We start from the raw sequence: 15142 nt of genomic DNA, 5'->3' as shown, positions 1-15142 counted from the left end.
CTCCTCAAAGTCAACATTTTCTGATATGTTCAGTCCTTGGAAGAACCAGTTCCAGCAGTTCTGTTACTGTGCAAGACTGACTGGAGTTACTAAAAGAGACACCTGAGGATGGCTGTTCCTCTGCTTTCATGTTCTCTGCTGACAACAGCTCCTCAGTTCTTTGGGGTGTTGTACTCTAGGAAAGCTGGGACACATCTATCCCAGTTCCCTAAAGCTGTGGACAACACAGAAAGCCATCACCTCCTAGTGACTCACTGTGATGGTTTCTCCTCCAAGACCTCTCTTTTTAAAATTGCACCTCTCATCCATATCAGAACTGAAAAATATGTTGTGTGAAACAATAAAGATGTGTATGCTGTGCCAGCTTCCAGAATTGCTGATGTATTTTCATCAGTCTACTGTTGAAAGTTACAAAAGTTGTTTTTCTGCTGAAAATGCATACAAGTGTAAAAGTTGACTTTGATCTAAGTAACTACTTTTAATTGGAACATATTGCCTATTTTCTGATGAATACCTAAAACTTCTCATAAAGGGTCAGAGTCATTCAGAGTTGCAGAGAGTTTTTTACACTTTTGTATCTGAACATAGAAGGCTTTAAGTTATGCTGTTTTCTAGGAAGAGCACTTCTCTGACAAGCCTCCTTGTCAGAGGAAAAAATGTGCCAAATCATTGCAGCAGGTAATCTGATGCATACTTACAGAGAGTACTGCTGTCTGCAGAGCTGTTTCCTCTTGTGTATGATCCCTGGAAACTCACAGTGCTGACTGTGATCTGACTGCTGGGAAATGGCTGCAGAGCAAACAGCAATACTGTGCAGGGCAAGGCGTGCCAGTGGCGTGTTTGTAGTGGGGGAAATGCTCATAAGTACGTGACTGACTACCATGCTGAGCCTGCTGAAGTTACTGAGAGCTTTGTTGTTGGCTTCTCAGAATATCAGCACCCCATAAGAACGAACAATAAAATCCTTGGATGTTTTTAATGAACAGCTTTCCTACAAGGTATAGCAGGAAAATGTTTCATCTTTCAGCAGAAGCATGTCTCACTTATACCTCATCATCTATCAGCAATAGTGTAACAGTAAGTTTCTCCATTAATGATGGTGACTTCCAAATATTTCCAAATCTTTGTGTTCCTGACAGGGTCTGAGCTATATGACTGTGCTCATGGCTGTGGTTACCCCACAGTAATGCTGGCACATCTCTTCCCTAGCAGCTATTCTACTTTTTTTTTCTCTAGTTTCATTTTGCACTGTTGGCTTCATTAAATAATTTTGATCCTAATTATCAATTCAAAATTATACTACACCATGTTTATATATTGCCAGAAGATGTCTTCTTTTTTTTTTCCTCTTTTCCAGCTGTCACCTCCACATAGGTGTTGTGTTTCCCGTGTTTTCTCTTGGCTTTTCTGTAGTGTTAGTTGCCAGCCTAACAAACTTGGGTGTTAATTTAAACACACTTTTAGTAGTACAAGTGGGATGGCTGTCATTTCACCCTATGTTCTGTGACATGGTTGTTGCCTTGCTGTACTTGGATCCAAACTGCTCTGAGTCAAATCCCAGAATACCAGTGTTGGTATTTCTTAAAGTGTAAATCAATACCAGAAAGCTGAAAATGCACTGACAGTTTAACCGATGTCCCCTATTACTGGAACAAATTAACCATTAGTCAAGGGCAGCGTTTTGCCCTTAAAGACTTCAGTATTTTCCCTGCTAAGTGGTGGTTTTTCTTGGTGGAATTAAAAAGAAAACCAGTGAATGAGGCTCTGGAGAAGTAGTAACACTTAGTTTTAATAGTCCCAAATTACAGAAAGCTTTTAGGATGACTGTTCCATCCTTTGGCCTTTCAGGTATCTCACTGCTTTAGCTGGGTAAGAGGAACTGCCATTAGTGATTCAGTAGATTAGTCATGAAATGCTGGAGTCCAGCTTAGTATTTGGTAAGAAATAAAGGGATTTGGGTTAAATTAGTAGCTACCTAAATGATTGGGTTTGCCAGCATCAGCTGCCGCTGGTATGTGTTTCTTACCCTTAGAAGTACCCGTAATTGTTCACTGTGTTTATAGCAAGGTGTTTTTTGTAATTAAAATAATGTTACTGTAATTTCATGTATTCAAGTGCTTGCCTTAGAGATGAGAAACACGTATTTTGGTTTTGCTTAACAGATAAAAAAGATTCTCTTGTAGCTAAGACAGAAATTAAAGGAATGAAAATACAAAATTTAAAAATAGGATAAGCATTGGCAAGGGTGGTGCCTATTTGTATCTTCAGTGAAAATAACAAGCTGTAAACAGCCAATTTGCCCTTGCAAATTATTCTAAATTATTATGATAAAATTTTAGTTAAATGTTTAGTCTAAGAGAGAAATGTGATAATGTAAAGAGAAGTGATCTATTTTGTGATAGGAAGACAAAGGATATAAGTGTGGACAGAAGTTGAGAAAATTAAGCAGCAAGTTAAGCTACCAAGATTTCATTTTCTAGTATGGGCTAAGAGAAGTGGCAAGTATCAGGATGCAGCAAATGGAATTAATCTCTGAAAAAGAATTGTGCACTGCATTTAAAATGCTTGTTTAAATGATGCATTGAGTATGGGGAATAAAGAAGCAGCTGAGCAGTTATTTTATTTTATAAAATCTTACTGTTTTGTTCTCTTGTTCCTGGAATTAGCCAAGGGAGCACTGAACAGACTCAGCCTGCTTTGATAAGTGCTAGTTATCCCTGCACCATAAAATGCAAATGACAAAGGATGCGTATTCTGCATAGCGTATTTCTCAGTGCGTATTTCTTTCCGTGTGTAAATAGCAGTGCTAATACCCATAAGCAAAAGCAGGCATAGTGAAAGCAACCCTAAGTACTTTTGTTCTTTTTGTAAAGATTGCATTGCCCTAATTCAGACTTGACAGTGGATAGATATAAAATTAATCCTGTCTTCCAGTGGAAAAAAAATAAGGAAAAAAACTTTCTTGAGGACACATGGTACTTAAGTAGCTGTGGCCTGTTATTTTCTGTGCCCCAGTGAGACTAGTTTCTCTCCCCAGAGCATTTTGTCTTTGTGTTACTCTCGCACATTCTAAGAACTGAACAGCCTTTTTCCAGAGCAAAAATGTGGTGTAATATAGTGTGGGTGGTTTGTTTTCTCTGTTTCATATTAAAAACACATGTGGATATTTAAATGAGACCGAAAACAATTGAAGACCACAGAAATACTACTAGCGGTATATGAAGTTCTGCTGTTCAGGCTTGGTATACAAAATGGTTTATATTCAGAAATGCTCCTTATCAATGCTTATAAATATCCAAAGGGCGGGAGTCAAGTGGATGGAGCTGGACTCTTTTTGGTGGTGCCCAGCAACAGATCAAGGGGCAGTGGGCACAAACTGGAACACATGAAGCTCCATCTGAACATGAGAAAGAACTTCTTTATTGTGAGGGTGACAGAGCACTGGAACAGGCTGCTTAGAGAGGTTGTGGTGCCTCCTTCTCTGGAGGTTTTCAAAACACGCCTGGATGCTTTCCTGCTATCTGCTGCAGGGAACTGCTCTAGCAGGAGGCTGGACTGTGTGATCTCCAGAGGTCCTTTCCAACTCCTATGATTCTGAGATTCTGTGATACTTAACTAAAAAGAGAAGAGTGTAGAGAAAGTAGAGTATAAAACACAATTCTTTGGCAAATTCTTAGAACTTCTGAATACTTTCAGGGCTGTTTTGATATTTGTCCAGTATCATATTCATCAGCCACTTTGTGTTTGGTTTTATATCCTAAAAATGTGAAGGAATTCTGTACTGACTCGTAGACTTGTATAACCTGCTAATGACATGAATCTTACTCATGAATGTCACCTTTCTCTTGTAGTGATTTTCTTGAAATAACCCATGACAGCCATAAAATTCTAGAATCACATCTGAACACAGGAGTAAAACCTGCAGTCCCTTCATGTATGCGTAAATTGTCCCAGTCACACTAAGACAGTCTGAAGTATAGCTTTCTTCAGTCTGACCCGGCCTCTTTTTCTTCGCAGAAAATGTTCTGCAACTCTCAAAGAGAGGGAAAATTTCCTTTGTGTAAAGTCTCTAAGTACTTGATTCCAATTAGACTTTTGTGACTGAGTGCTCTGAGTGTGTAAGAGGCAAATAAATGGCTCTTGGGTGCTAAGTTTTATTCTTCCAGCTAAAAAGAATTTTCCATGTATAGAAAGAGCGAACATTGTTATGCTGTTTATACCTGAAATCATAACATTTTATGTTTCCTGTAAGAACTTACCTTGCAAAACATCGACTTCCCTTAAAAAAGACATTACTCCTTCAGGTCAGGCAGAACTTTGTCATTTCAATACTGTAACTGAAGTCAGAGTTGACAATGTGCTGTACTGAAAATAATGCAATTCTGAAGAGGCAACAGCTGTTTTTGTCAAGTGGGCTGTCTTTCACAGTCTGAACAAGCTTTGCACGCAGCTAATTTTAAAGCTGACCGGAGTGCATACCCTCCCCTGTGCACCAGAATTTCTGGAGTTGCAAATCTGAGTAGGAAGTGATTGCTGCAAGTGGAAACCAAAATAAGGCGGGAACAGCTTATCTAGATGGTATTTCATAAATCCCAAACGCATTTGAAGTTATGCTGTCACAGTTACTTGTAGAAACCAATATAAGCTGCCACTTACAGTAGAAATCACAAACCAGTATGTTCTTTCCTTTCACGTTTAGGAAAACATCTCTAACTTTGATATCGTCATGGAGTCTGATGAGGGCACCTTCAAGCCATCTGGGCTGGCTTTTACTGGTAATGCCAAAGCTCGTGACATCGTGAGAGAGATCATGGCTCTGCTACTCCCTATCAACATTACAGAAGTTTATGATGCTGCAGATGGAACAGACATCGATTTCTGGATGAGGGACGGAGTGCCCGGTGAGAGTACTTTGCAAATAAAATTCCTTCCATATACAGTGGCATGTCAGGGGAGAGATCCTGCAGGCTCTGGCTGCCTGATGTTTTTAAGATCATAAGGAATACTTCCCCTTGAGGAATAATATTTACTATAGATAAAATGCAGAAATGCTAAAAGGTAGCCAACAAAAATAGGACGTAATTTGTATTTGAGCTTCAGTTTAATAATGGTATAGATTATACATAGCATAACATGCCTAAAATCTTCTTTTAGGCTTAAGGATTTATAATAATTAATCCCAGACTGGTGGTTTATAAATAGTAAAGTAAGGCAGAAGGGAATTCTGCAGTGCAGAACAAATAATTTTTTCATTCTTAATATTTTGACTTTGAAATATATGGCATTTTTTTTACTGTTTTATCTTTATATGAGGAAACAATACTTTCAAGACTTGATGTTTCAAAGCATTTGGGACATTAAAGAGTGCTAAAGAGGTAAAATTCTGTGAAGTTCAATTTGGTATAGGAATTTATCTGGACTATTATATTTGTATCCCAGTGAGGAGCAGCTTGCTGGTGAAGAGGCTTGCACGCTGACACAGGTCCCCTCAGCAGCCCCCCTGGCCAGGACATCCCATCCTGCACGAGGTTTTGCAGGGAACAAGAGTCCAGTTAGAGCCAGTCTGAGAGAAGCCTTAGTGGATTTCCGTGTTAGTTTCCACTCCAGATTAATGGAGCAAAGAACAAAGTTCAGTAACGCTGATGCTTAAAAAATTGTGGTCAGTTTTAAAATTTTAACATTCTTTTTTCCTTGGTTCTTTATGGCTGAAGTAGACTGGTGCATTTCTCGTGCTCATTTTTTCCAGTATTTACTATGTGACTGGACTTTCCTAGTAGTTGATTAACTGCCTTGTGTCTTACTTGGTCCTGTGCAGTGAGTCGTGGATTATATATTCTTTTTATTTATGGGCAGAACACTTTGCTTCTGGCCCATATCAGCAGGATACAGTAATGTTGACTACCACAATAAATGCATGAAAATCTAATTTTCAAAGCAGAATAGCTCTGCTGAACAAGAAATATGGAAGAGTAGATATTGTTAAACAGCCAGAGATCTATCTTCAGTTGGTATACTGTTTTCCAGGTAAGGTGCAAGCTGTTCAATGCAGTGACACAGAGCTGTGACACTGCTGTACACTTGTGCTACCATGCTGTACTTGTGTTTCTCACATGATTATGGGGACTTTGTGCTGGGTTGAGAGACTGTAAGCTCTGCTGAGAAGCCGTAGCTTTGGTGCATATCATCCTCCAGAGCTTGTAAGCATCCGTGCAAAGATGTGTGGTCCAGAAAATGCAAGTGTATCAGAGCAGTTTCCTAGGTAAGACATTGGGGACAGCATGCTGTGGATGTTACAGATGGTAACTGGCAATTTCCAGTCAGAGAGCGATCGATCGTGGAAAAATATACTAAATAGTGGAGTTTGGTTTTGTTTGATAAGAGTTCACTCAGGAACAGAACTCAAGAAAAGAGGGAGCCTAGATCTCTCAAGATGAGGCTCTGTGGTCAGAGTCTCTGGTGCCTTCAGAAAGTATAAGCTGTAAAAAAAATCATAACCTGTAAGCTTGCCATACACCTTAGTGTAAAAAATAGATACACTACCACTGAGTCATCTATTTTAAAATAAATCTGATTTTCTTTCCTATTAAAAATTTAATTCATGTTGGGTTTTTTAATATATACTGTTTGAAGCTTTGATTCATTTAACTTCCAGTTAGGCAAATAATACAGTGTTCATATAGCATAAGTCACAGAGATTCTTTTTTCCCCGTTGAGCCCTGATGGGAAGGATTTAACTCCACTAAAAACATTTCTGCTGCTTCGGATTGTATTTTATATTATACCAGGCAGAAGTCTACGACATCTTGTAATCTTCACGCCTTGTCTGCAGTATTCTCACTGCTTGAATGAGTCCTTATGGTATATTATAACATTGGAACAAATTGAACGCTCTGTAACAGCTTTTATAATTTTGTCCAATTTAAACATGCAGTCAAGTGTTGACACTTCATCAATTTTATTTAAATATTTTCTGGAAAGTACACTTGGTGGCTTTCTTTCTGTAACAGTTCAAAAAAATATGGTCTACTTTAACAATAAGAGTAAGAACAATAAGAAAGGTTTCTCACATCCATTCTTCAGCATTTTTATCCTTTGCTCTTTTAAATAGATTCTGAAATTCTTTTTTATGTACCATTAGAAATCTGCTCCTTCTGCTCCATCTGATCCAAAAGATCCACAGAGCACTGGAGTATGTGTGTTCTTCACAGCTGTTTGTAGTTGTTTTTAGGACAGGCACAGTGACTCCAGCTCCTCTGCCATTTCCAACGTTTTTGTTTTTAAAGGACATGAAATGTCCTTGTCATTTTACTTAAATTTTTGCAAGGAAGAAGTGTTTACTTCTCTGAGGGTTCAGGTAGGAAAGGCCAAATGAGTTCAGAGTGCTTTGCCAACTGTAGAATGAAGAGTAACAAACACCCCTAAAGTACAAGCAAGGTGATCTATGCTGAACACAGCAGTTTAATGCTTTGTGTCTGCAAAGTATTAGATGTATTTCCATCAGCGGCCTTTATGTTTGATTATTTTGAGAACAGCTCAGCCCATCAATGAGGAATGTCTGGAGCCATGTTTTTCTAGTGATGGCCAGTTTTCAGCTACTGAAAATATTTGTATAGCATTTGTTTTGCTTTTTCATGAAGCATAAATCAAATTAAACTTTTGTGTGTGTGTGGTATTGTATTCATTACTCTATGCTATAGGTTTGCAGTTTGTTGTGACCATTGATCCTTAGACTGCTTCTTTATTAATTATGCAGTTACCTTCCTCACTTTTCTTTTCAAAGGTTCAATTATGCATTTGTTTTTAATCAGGCATATGTCTAAGCTGTTGTACATAAAGCTATTCTTTTCTAACACTATGACATAGTCGTGTTTGGCCAGCATTTACAGATGTAGGTGAGGAGATGTTATTGTCTTGTTCAGCATCTGAAAGAGATTAAAGAAACCATTAAGCAAGCCAGCTGGACTACCACTCCGATGGTTTTTTTTTTCAAAAAGCAACATATGATCATCACAGATCTGATTCTAAAGTGATTTAGACCATTTCTTAAGGTAATAGCACTGGGGCTTGGTCAGCCTTCCGTGCGAGCTTCTGGGAATTGAGAAGGGGAAATGAGGTGATTCTATTTGTGTTATGGTATCCAGAGAACATTAGTTCAGCTTTAGACACCAGGGGAGAAGAAAACAGGTGGTCTCCCATTCCTGCAAAGGGGAAGCTGTTATGACACCTAGTTTCCCGGAGAGTTGGTTCAGGTTGACTCCTTTCTGCTGGTCTTGTAGGGGAGGTTATCTGTTGCTACAGTGCTTCTGATGAGAAAATTTGTCTATGATGAACTGAGCTGTATTTGAGACCAAGCTGACCCAGGACATCAAACAACTCCTCCATCAACAACAGAAGGCATGTGGCAACTCCCCTATTTAAAATTCAACCAGAGACCTAAAGGTGAAACTCCTTTTTACAGTGTCACACCAAACCTTGCTAGTTGTTCATATCTCTGTCTCCACAGTGACAGTGTCTTGCTTTTCTGGTACATTGCATAGAGGAGAAATTATTCTCCCAGAAATGAATAAACCAGTAGTTCATCTAATTTTAATATTTCTTCAGAAATCAAAAACTCATTGCTAACCCAATCTATTCATCATTTTCCCAGAGCTGGCAAAACAAATACTATCATATATCATTTCTCTCATTTTTATAGAACTTCTTTATTACCTTCATCTACAATAAGATATGTTTTAGATCTTGGATGCTGGGCTTTTATATGCAGTATTTTCTTTCTTGTCACATAAGAGGTCAAATCCCCGAGTTCCACTCCTTTTCTGGACCATGCTGCCCCCTCATGCCCTGTCCCTCCCATCCATCAGAGCACCTAGCACTGTCTCATGCCTGCCTGAATGCATGAGCTGAGTCCAGTTGTGTGCTTGGGGTCAGCCAAAGGTGTGCTTGAGAAAGCAGTGTAATGGGAAAACTCCCCGACCTAGGCCTGCCAGCTGACTGTGGGGAGCGAGGTAGACTCTCTGTTCTCCAAATTATTAGTGGATAGACTCCGTTACCTCTTGGGTGTGTCACTGTTTGAAAGCAATTTTCCACTGTAATGCTTAATCCCTTAGAATATCTGTTTAATGGACTCATGTAGACTTGGGCTACTCATTGAGTAAAAAGTTGAACAAACCCCTAAACTCTCCTCACAAAATTAGCTTTATACATTGTGTCCAAGAGTTTTGAAAATTTTAGTTACTTCACAGGTGCCTCATTTCTTGCAGATTTTCCAGGTGTTGAGACACACCTACAGCACCAGGTGTCAGCCACCAGGTGCCTGGTTAGCTTCTGTATGGAAATGAGGGGTAAAGGACATCTGCTATGTGTCCATGTTATCCCTGAGTCTTGATCTCATTAAGTATGAGCTAGGTATGTCAGCAGTGTTATATGTTAATTAGCAAAATCATATTGCTTTTTCCTGGTCATTTGTTTCCTTTTGAATATTCTATCATTTCAGAGGGAATGAGTATGTCCCTCTGCAGAAGTCAAATTTTCTGCAACTTGGGAGGTATTAAAATTAAACCAGTATGCTAAGAGAACAATTTTAATTGCCTAGCACTTAAGGAACCTACTATAAGGGTTACAGCTATTAGAACCATTTAAAATCTTGATTGAAGTTTGAACAGTGTGTATTAATCTGTACAATAATTCATCTATTCGCTAATTTATCATTGTTCCATAAAAATAGGCTTTTGAAATTAGAAATAGCTCTAGAGTAATTAAAGGAATTTAATATGCTGTAAATTTTTATGAAGGTGAATACCTTAAAATGCTCATAGTTTAGCATAATGTCTCGGTTACATTAGCCTCTCATATGACCTTGTCTGCTTTTAGTAACATTAATAAAGTCTTTAAGGCTAATCATTTAATAAAAGGACTAGTCTGTAGATTATGGTATGTTTTCTTATTAGCTGTGCTATTTGGCTACCAGACAAGCTTGATCATACTTTGCATACAGTTCTTTTCACCTTTGTTCTTCTTGGACATGTTTTGTTTTTGGGGTATTGCAGTATTGAACTACTTCTACTATTACTTCTAGTAATTAGCAGAAAGCATCAGAATTGTAAAATTTTTTTTGTTTGATGTAGAATAGGCCAAAGACATGCAGATGTTCAGCAGGAGTAATACTGCTGGAGACAGGGTGAAGGTCAGTGCCTGAATGCAAATTTTGCTAGTAGTCTTAACAGGGCTCCCATAATCTGTTTCTCATTAGAGTGTGTACATTTCTAATATGAGGGCACAGAACGATTCTGTCAGATAAAAAATAATGTGTCATTTTTGGGGCACAATATTTCATGATGGCTGCAAATACTTGAAGGCTGATCATTCACATTCATTTTGCCACAAATGGAGACTACTTCTAAGTTAACTTTCTGAATTCTACTTTAACGATGAGTTCCTACTGTTCAGTTATAATTTTTTGAGTCAGAAAGTGGAGACTGGGAGAGCAATGTCCCTTCTGCTAAGCAAAGATTGGGTTTGTGACTACCTGAGGAACCTGAACTTCTACAAGTCCATGGGTCTCAATGAGACGCATTCCCAGAGTCCTTAGGGAACTGGCTGATGTAGTTGCTAAGCCAGTCTCAGTGATATTTGAAAAGTCATGGTGGTTGTGTGAAGTCCCTGGATTCTGGAAAAACAACACATGGAACTACTGATGTGTCAGCCTCACTTCAGCGTCAAGGAAGATAATGGAGCAGATCCTCATGGAAGCAACACTAAGGCATACAGAAGAGAGGGATGTGATATGGGCTTCACCAATGGCAGGACTTGCCTGGCCATCATAGTAGCCTTCTGTAATGGTGTAACTGCATCAATAGTAAAAGGAAGAGCTACTGATATAATCTGTCTGGACAACAGATAGATATGGATTTCATAGGTGGACTGTTCAATGGATGAGGGACTGGTTGTGAGAACATACCCAGAGAGTGGTGGTCAATGGATCGGTGTCTGAACAGAGACTGATGACAAATGGTACTTTTAATAGTACTGGGACTAGTGTGTGGGAACTACTGAATCACAGCCTGAACCACTGATGGATCACCTGAGGCAAGCACTGAGCCAGCTGCAGGAGCACAGGTGAAGGCAATGCACCTGTGTGACTGGAAGGGGTGGAGTCTTGCTCCACCTCTCCTAGGCCCCATTTAAGGGCTGACCACCACTGGAGAAGGTACTCTTTTTGGAGATTGCTCCTTTGGAATTTTGTATTGCAAGCCTAGTGTACAGGTGAGCTTTTTTTCCCTTTATTTTGATTGTCTCTTTTCTATCACAATAATCTGTCTAACTATACTATCTCTTAAATATCTTGGCTATAATACTATTTGGTATTATTCACTGTGTTAATCTTACACCTGTCTCTTTAGTATTTTCATCAATAGCATCAACAGTAGGATTTATTGCATCTTTTGGAATTTTGTGGATGACACCAAGCTGTGTGGTGCTATTGATACATCTGAGGGATGGGATGCCATCTAGAGAGATCTTGACAGGCTCAAGTAGTGGGCCTAGGTGAACTTCATGAGGTTCAACAAATCTAAGTGCAGTGTTTGGTATGTGAGTTCTGGCAACCCCTGCTGTTGGTACAGGCTGGGTGATGTAAGGATGGAGCACAACCCTGCCAAAAATGACCTGGGAGTACTGGTGGATGACAGGCTGTCTGTAAGCCAGCTGTGTGCCCTTGCAGTCTGGAAAGCCAACTGTCTCCTGGGCTGCATCAAAAGAAGATCCTCCAGCAAGGCAAAGGAAGTAATCTTGACCTTCTAGTCTGTGCTGGTGAGGCCTCAGCTGGAGTATCGAATCCAGATGTAGAGTCCTCAGTGCAGTATGAGATGTGGGCCTGTTGGAGCACATCCAGAGGAGGAGCATAGATGTGATCCAAGAGATGGCATACCTCTCCAATAAGGACAGGCTGAGAGAACTGAGGCTATTCAGCTTGGGGAGAGAAGGCTCTGGGGAGACCTGAGAGCAGTTTTTCAGTATCTGAAGGGTGGCTATAAGAAAAAAAGCGATAGACTCTTCAGTAGAAGGAGGACAAATAGTTTCAAACTAAGACATAAGTGATATAGATTGGCTATAAAGATGTTCCCTTTTTGTATTAAGGGCAGTGAGGCATTGGAACATCGTGCTCAGAGAAGTGGTAGATACCCCATCCCTGGAGACATACAAAGTTAGGCTGGATGGGGCTCTTAGCAACCTGATCTAGCACTAGGTGTCCCTGTTCATTGCAAGGGAGTTGGACCAGATGACCTTTGAAGGTCCCTTCCAACTCAAATGATTCTGTGATTCTAAAAGTAATTTATTTGAGACTGAGAGGAATATTCTGAAGAGAAATGTCAAGACTTGCAAGGGTGAGTGTTGCAATTACTAGCAGATGGTATTAAGTGGTTTACTCCATGCAATATTAGTGACATTTTAGTGAGAACAAGATCACAGAAGAACTTCAGAAAGATCTGAAAGTCTGGAAATTGTACCTTACCTTGCGAAGCTGGAGATATTAGAATCTTTTTCAATCAATGAAAAGATATCCCAGTTTATGGAAAGGGATACTCAAGCACAGCATACATATTAGGCTGGAAAGAGATTTTTCTAATGACAGTATGTTTTTGCCTTGTTTTATAAAATAGTTCCTTAGCAATTTGGTCTGTGAGAGCCTCAAAAATTCCAAGTAGATGAAAGCCAACACCTTCTTTCAGTACGTTTAGTCAGCTGCAAATGCAGCTTGCATTCTTGGTGAATCCTACATCATTTCGAATGTGTAAAACAAGACTTGAATGTCCTTCAAGAAGTAAAGGGTAATTCAAGCAGGAGGAATGCAGTAGTTACAAGGTGAGGTTCTGTGCCATGTGTTATTCAGAAGATCTGATTAGATGGTAATGGGTCTCGCTGGCCTTAAAAAAATCTATGAATCTGCCAGTAAATTTTACAAGCATTTTTCATCATCTAATGCCTTCTTCCCATTCTCATCTATTTCAAGCAGAGTAGATTTTTCTATATCACAAGCTCATGTCTTTAGTTTGAACAGCATTTAGGTAGTCTTAACTATGATTAAAAAGACAGAATTATTGTTAACTTGCCAATTGGAAATTCAAACTGTAAAATCAAAAATACTTGCTATGCTATATCCTATCTACAAAGCTTAAAGCTTTGTTTTTTTTATTTTCTATTTCTAGTTATTATCTTTTTTTCAGTGCCTGTGATGCATTTTATTTGATAATGTTTCTTGGTCGTCATAAGCTATGAATTGCTGCATTCTGGCTTGGCAGCTGATAATACTGTATTTATCATTCAAAAAACTGAGGCAAGGCAACTTTGAAATAATTTTATATGAATGTTGCAGTAAATCAGTTTGAAGCTCTTACGTTTTGGTTGGCTTTTATAAATCTATAAGAAGTAAATCTTTCCTCTGCATGCAACTCTTTTCATATAATAAGTAATGTCATTAATACAGTAATGGAAAGCAAAATTAAAGTGTTTCAAACAAAACCATAAATTCTAATGATTCCTGCACTTTCTGGCTCATGAGCTTCTTTTTCTTAAGGGTATTTTATCACTGTTATGTCTGTAAATATCAGAGTGGTTGATTTTACTGGGGTAAAAGACCCTATTATTATCTATCACAGGAAAAAAAATCTAATACGTTTCACAAAACATCAGTGAATTTGGGCCTGACATCCACCTTCTTTTAGTAGGAGAATATGCTCTTTTTCAGGAAAGAGGCACTGAAAAATATGTCTGAGAATCTTATTTGGATTTGGGGTGTGGTTAGTTTTGTTCTGGCTGTGCCTCTGAGGGGCATATTAATTCTCTATTGTTTACTGCTTAGAAAAGCTGAATTCTGTTTCTGTGGGTGGGAATATTCTTTTCATATGGAAGCGTTTGCCATTTGTTGATCCTAAAAAAATCGCGTGTCCTACATCAGCACACAGAGCTCAGTGTTAACATGTTAAATATGCAGCTTGGAAGTACAAGTTACAAGCCTTATTCCTAGAACTGTTCTCAATTTCACTGAAGCTCAAGGAAATAATGAAGTAAATAGGAAAAAACAAGAAGAGTTTAATTTGTGTTCTGTAAGGAAGCTGGAGATGGCAGTGTGTTTGCCAGTGAACAAGTGTGAAAATTTACCATGATTCTGTCCAATTCTTTTCCTTTTGGAATTTGATGATGAAGAGTTAGATAGGTTTGCAAGCTGGAAATGTGGGGAGTTTTCCAACTGAATTTGCAACAGTTCAGAATGGCTCAGCAGCAGTTCATTTAATTCCTGGAAAACAAACTGTAATGGCATCAATATTAAAAACTGAATAAAAAATAAACTGTTCAGTAGCTGAGAGCTCTAGCAAGACCATTTTTAAGCTACTCCTGATAGGAAGGGCACAGGTTAAAAGGATTAAGATTTGCCTTACAGCTTTCAAGTAGTTTCCTACATGAAGTCATATGATGAGTGTTTCTAATATGATTCTTCAGGGATTAGTGCTATATTAGCTATTCAGAGTTTTCATTGACAGTTTGGAATCAAGTTTAAAATCACAACGTATTTGAAAAGCATACAAAACAGAGCTGATGCAAATACCATTGGGATGATGAGAACAAACTGATCATCTGGGTATGGCTTTATTTTTAGGAGCTTTTTTCTTTTTTTTTTTTTTTTCCCCCACTAAATGAGCTCAACCTAATCCAAGGTGACCTCACTTGATGTCTACTTTAAGGAAAAGAAGAATTTCCTTCTGTGTGTGCTTCTTTCTTTACTGCTCACAGATATATCCTGGAAGACTAGTTTAGAGTAGGTACCAGATGTACAGACCACTGTTGGTGAATGAGAAGAACCTCAGCTCAAGAGAATTATCTTAGTTTTTTTGGTTGAGCTGAACTTCTGGAAGTCGCAGTATCTTACCTTCTTCTCCAAGCGTTTTTAAGGCTAGATCAGGTTGCTCAGAGCCTTGTCTGATTCTGATTTGTGAAAATACCTGAGGTACTATCCTCACCAAGCTACTTTATGCTTCCTTGGTTTCCTTAATGATAACAGTTACTTGAGAGGTGCTGAGGAGCTTCTTTTTGTCTGTAATCAGCGAAAATGAATCTACATTACCTTCCTTAATAGTTTGTCTGGTGC

General features: G+C 38.7%; 1 protein-coding gene across 2 annotated transcripts in view; it reads left to right on the top strand.

The window, feature by feature from the left end:
• CPQ (carboxypeptidase Q) overlaps positions 1 to 15142 on the top strand; it is a 159177-nt gene that overhangs the window by 120615 nt on the left and 23420 nt on the right. For both annotated transcript variants that reach the window (XM_065751691.1, XM_065751690.1), the window contains exon 7: positions 4700 to 4901. In XM_065751691.1, coding sequence (XP_065607763.1) covers positions 4700 to 4901 — 202 coding nt within the window. The remainder of the gene's footprint in view (positions 1 to 4699; positions 4902 to 15142) is intronic.

This window comes from Cyrtonyx montezumae, unplaced genomic scaffold (assembly GCF_038088225.1).
Source record: "Cyrtonyx montezumae isolate F1298 unplaced genomic scaffold, pur_monq_1.0 scaffold_8, whole genome shotgun sequence".
Classification (NCBI taxonomy): domain Eukaryota; kingdom Metazoa; phylum Chordata; class Aves; order Galliformes; family Odontophoridae; genus Cyrtonyx; species Cyrtonyx montezumae.
The sequence above is the reverse complement of the archived record's forward strand: the minus strand, read 5'-3'. Positions and strand labels throughout refer to the sequence as shown.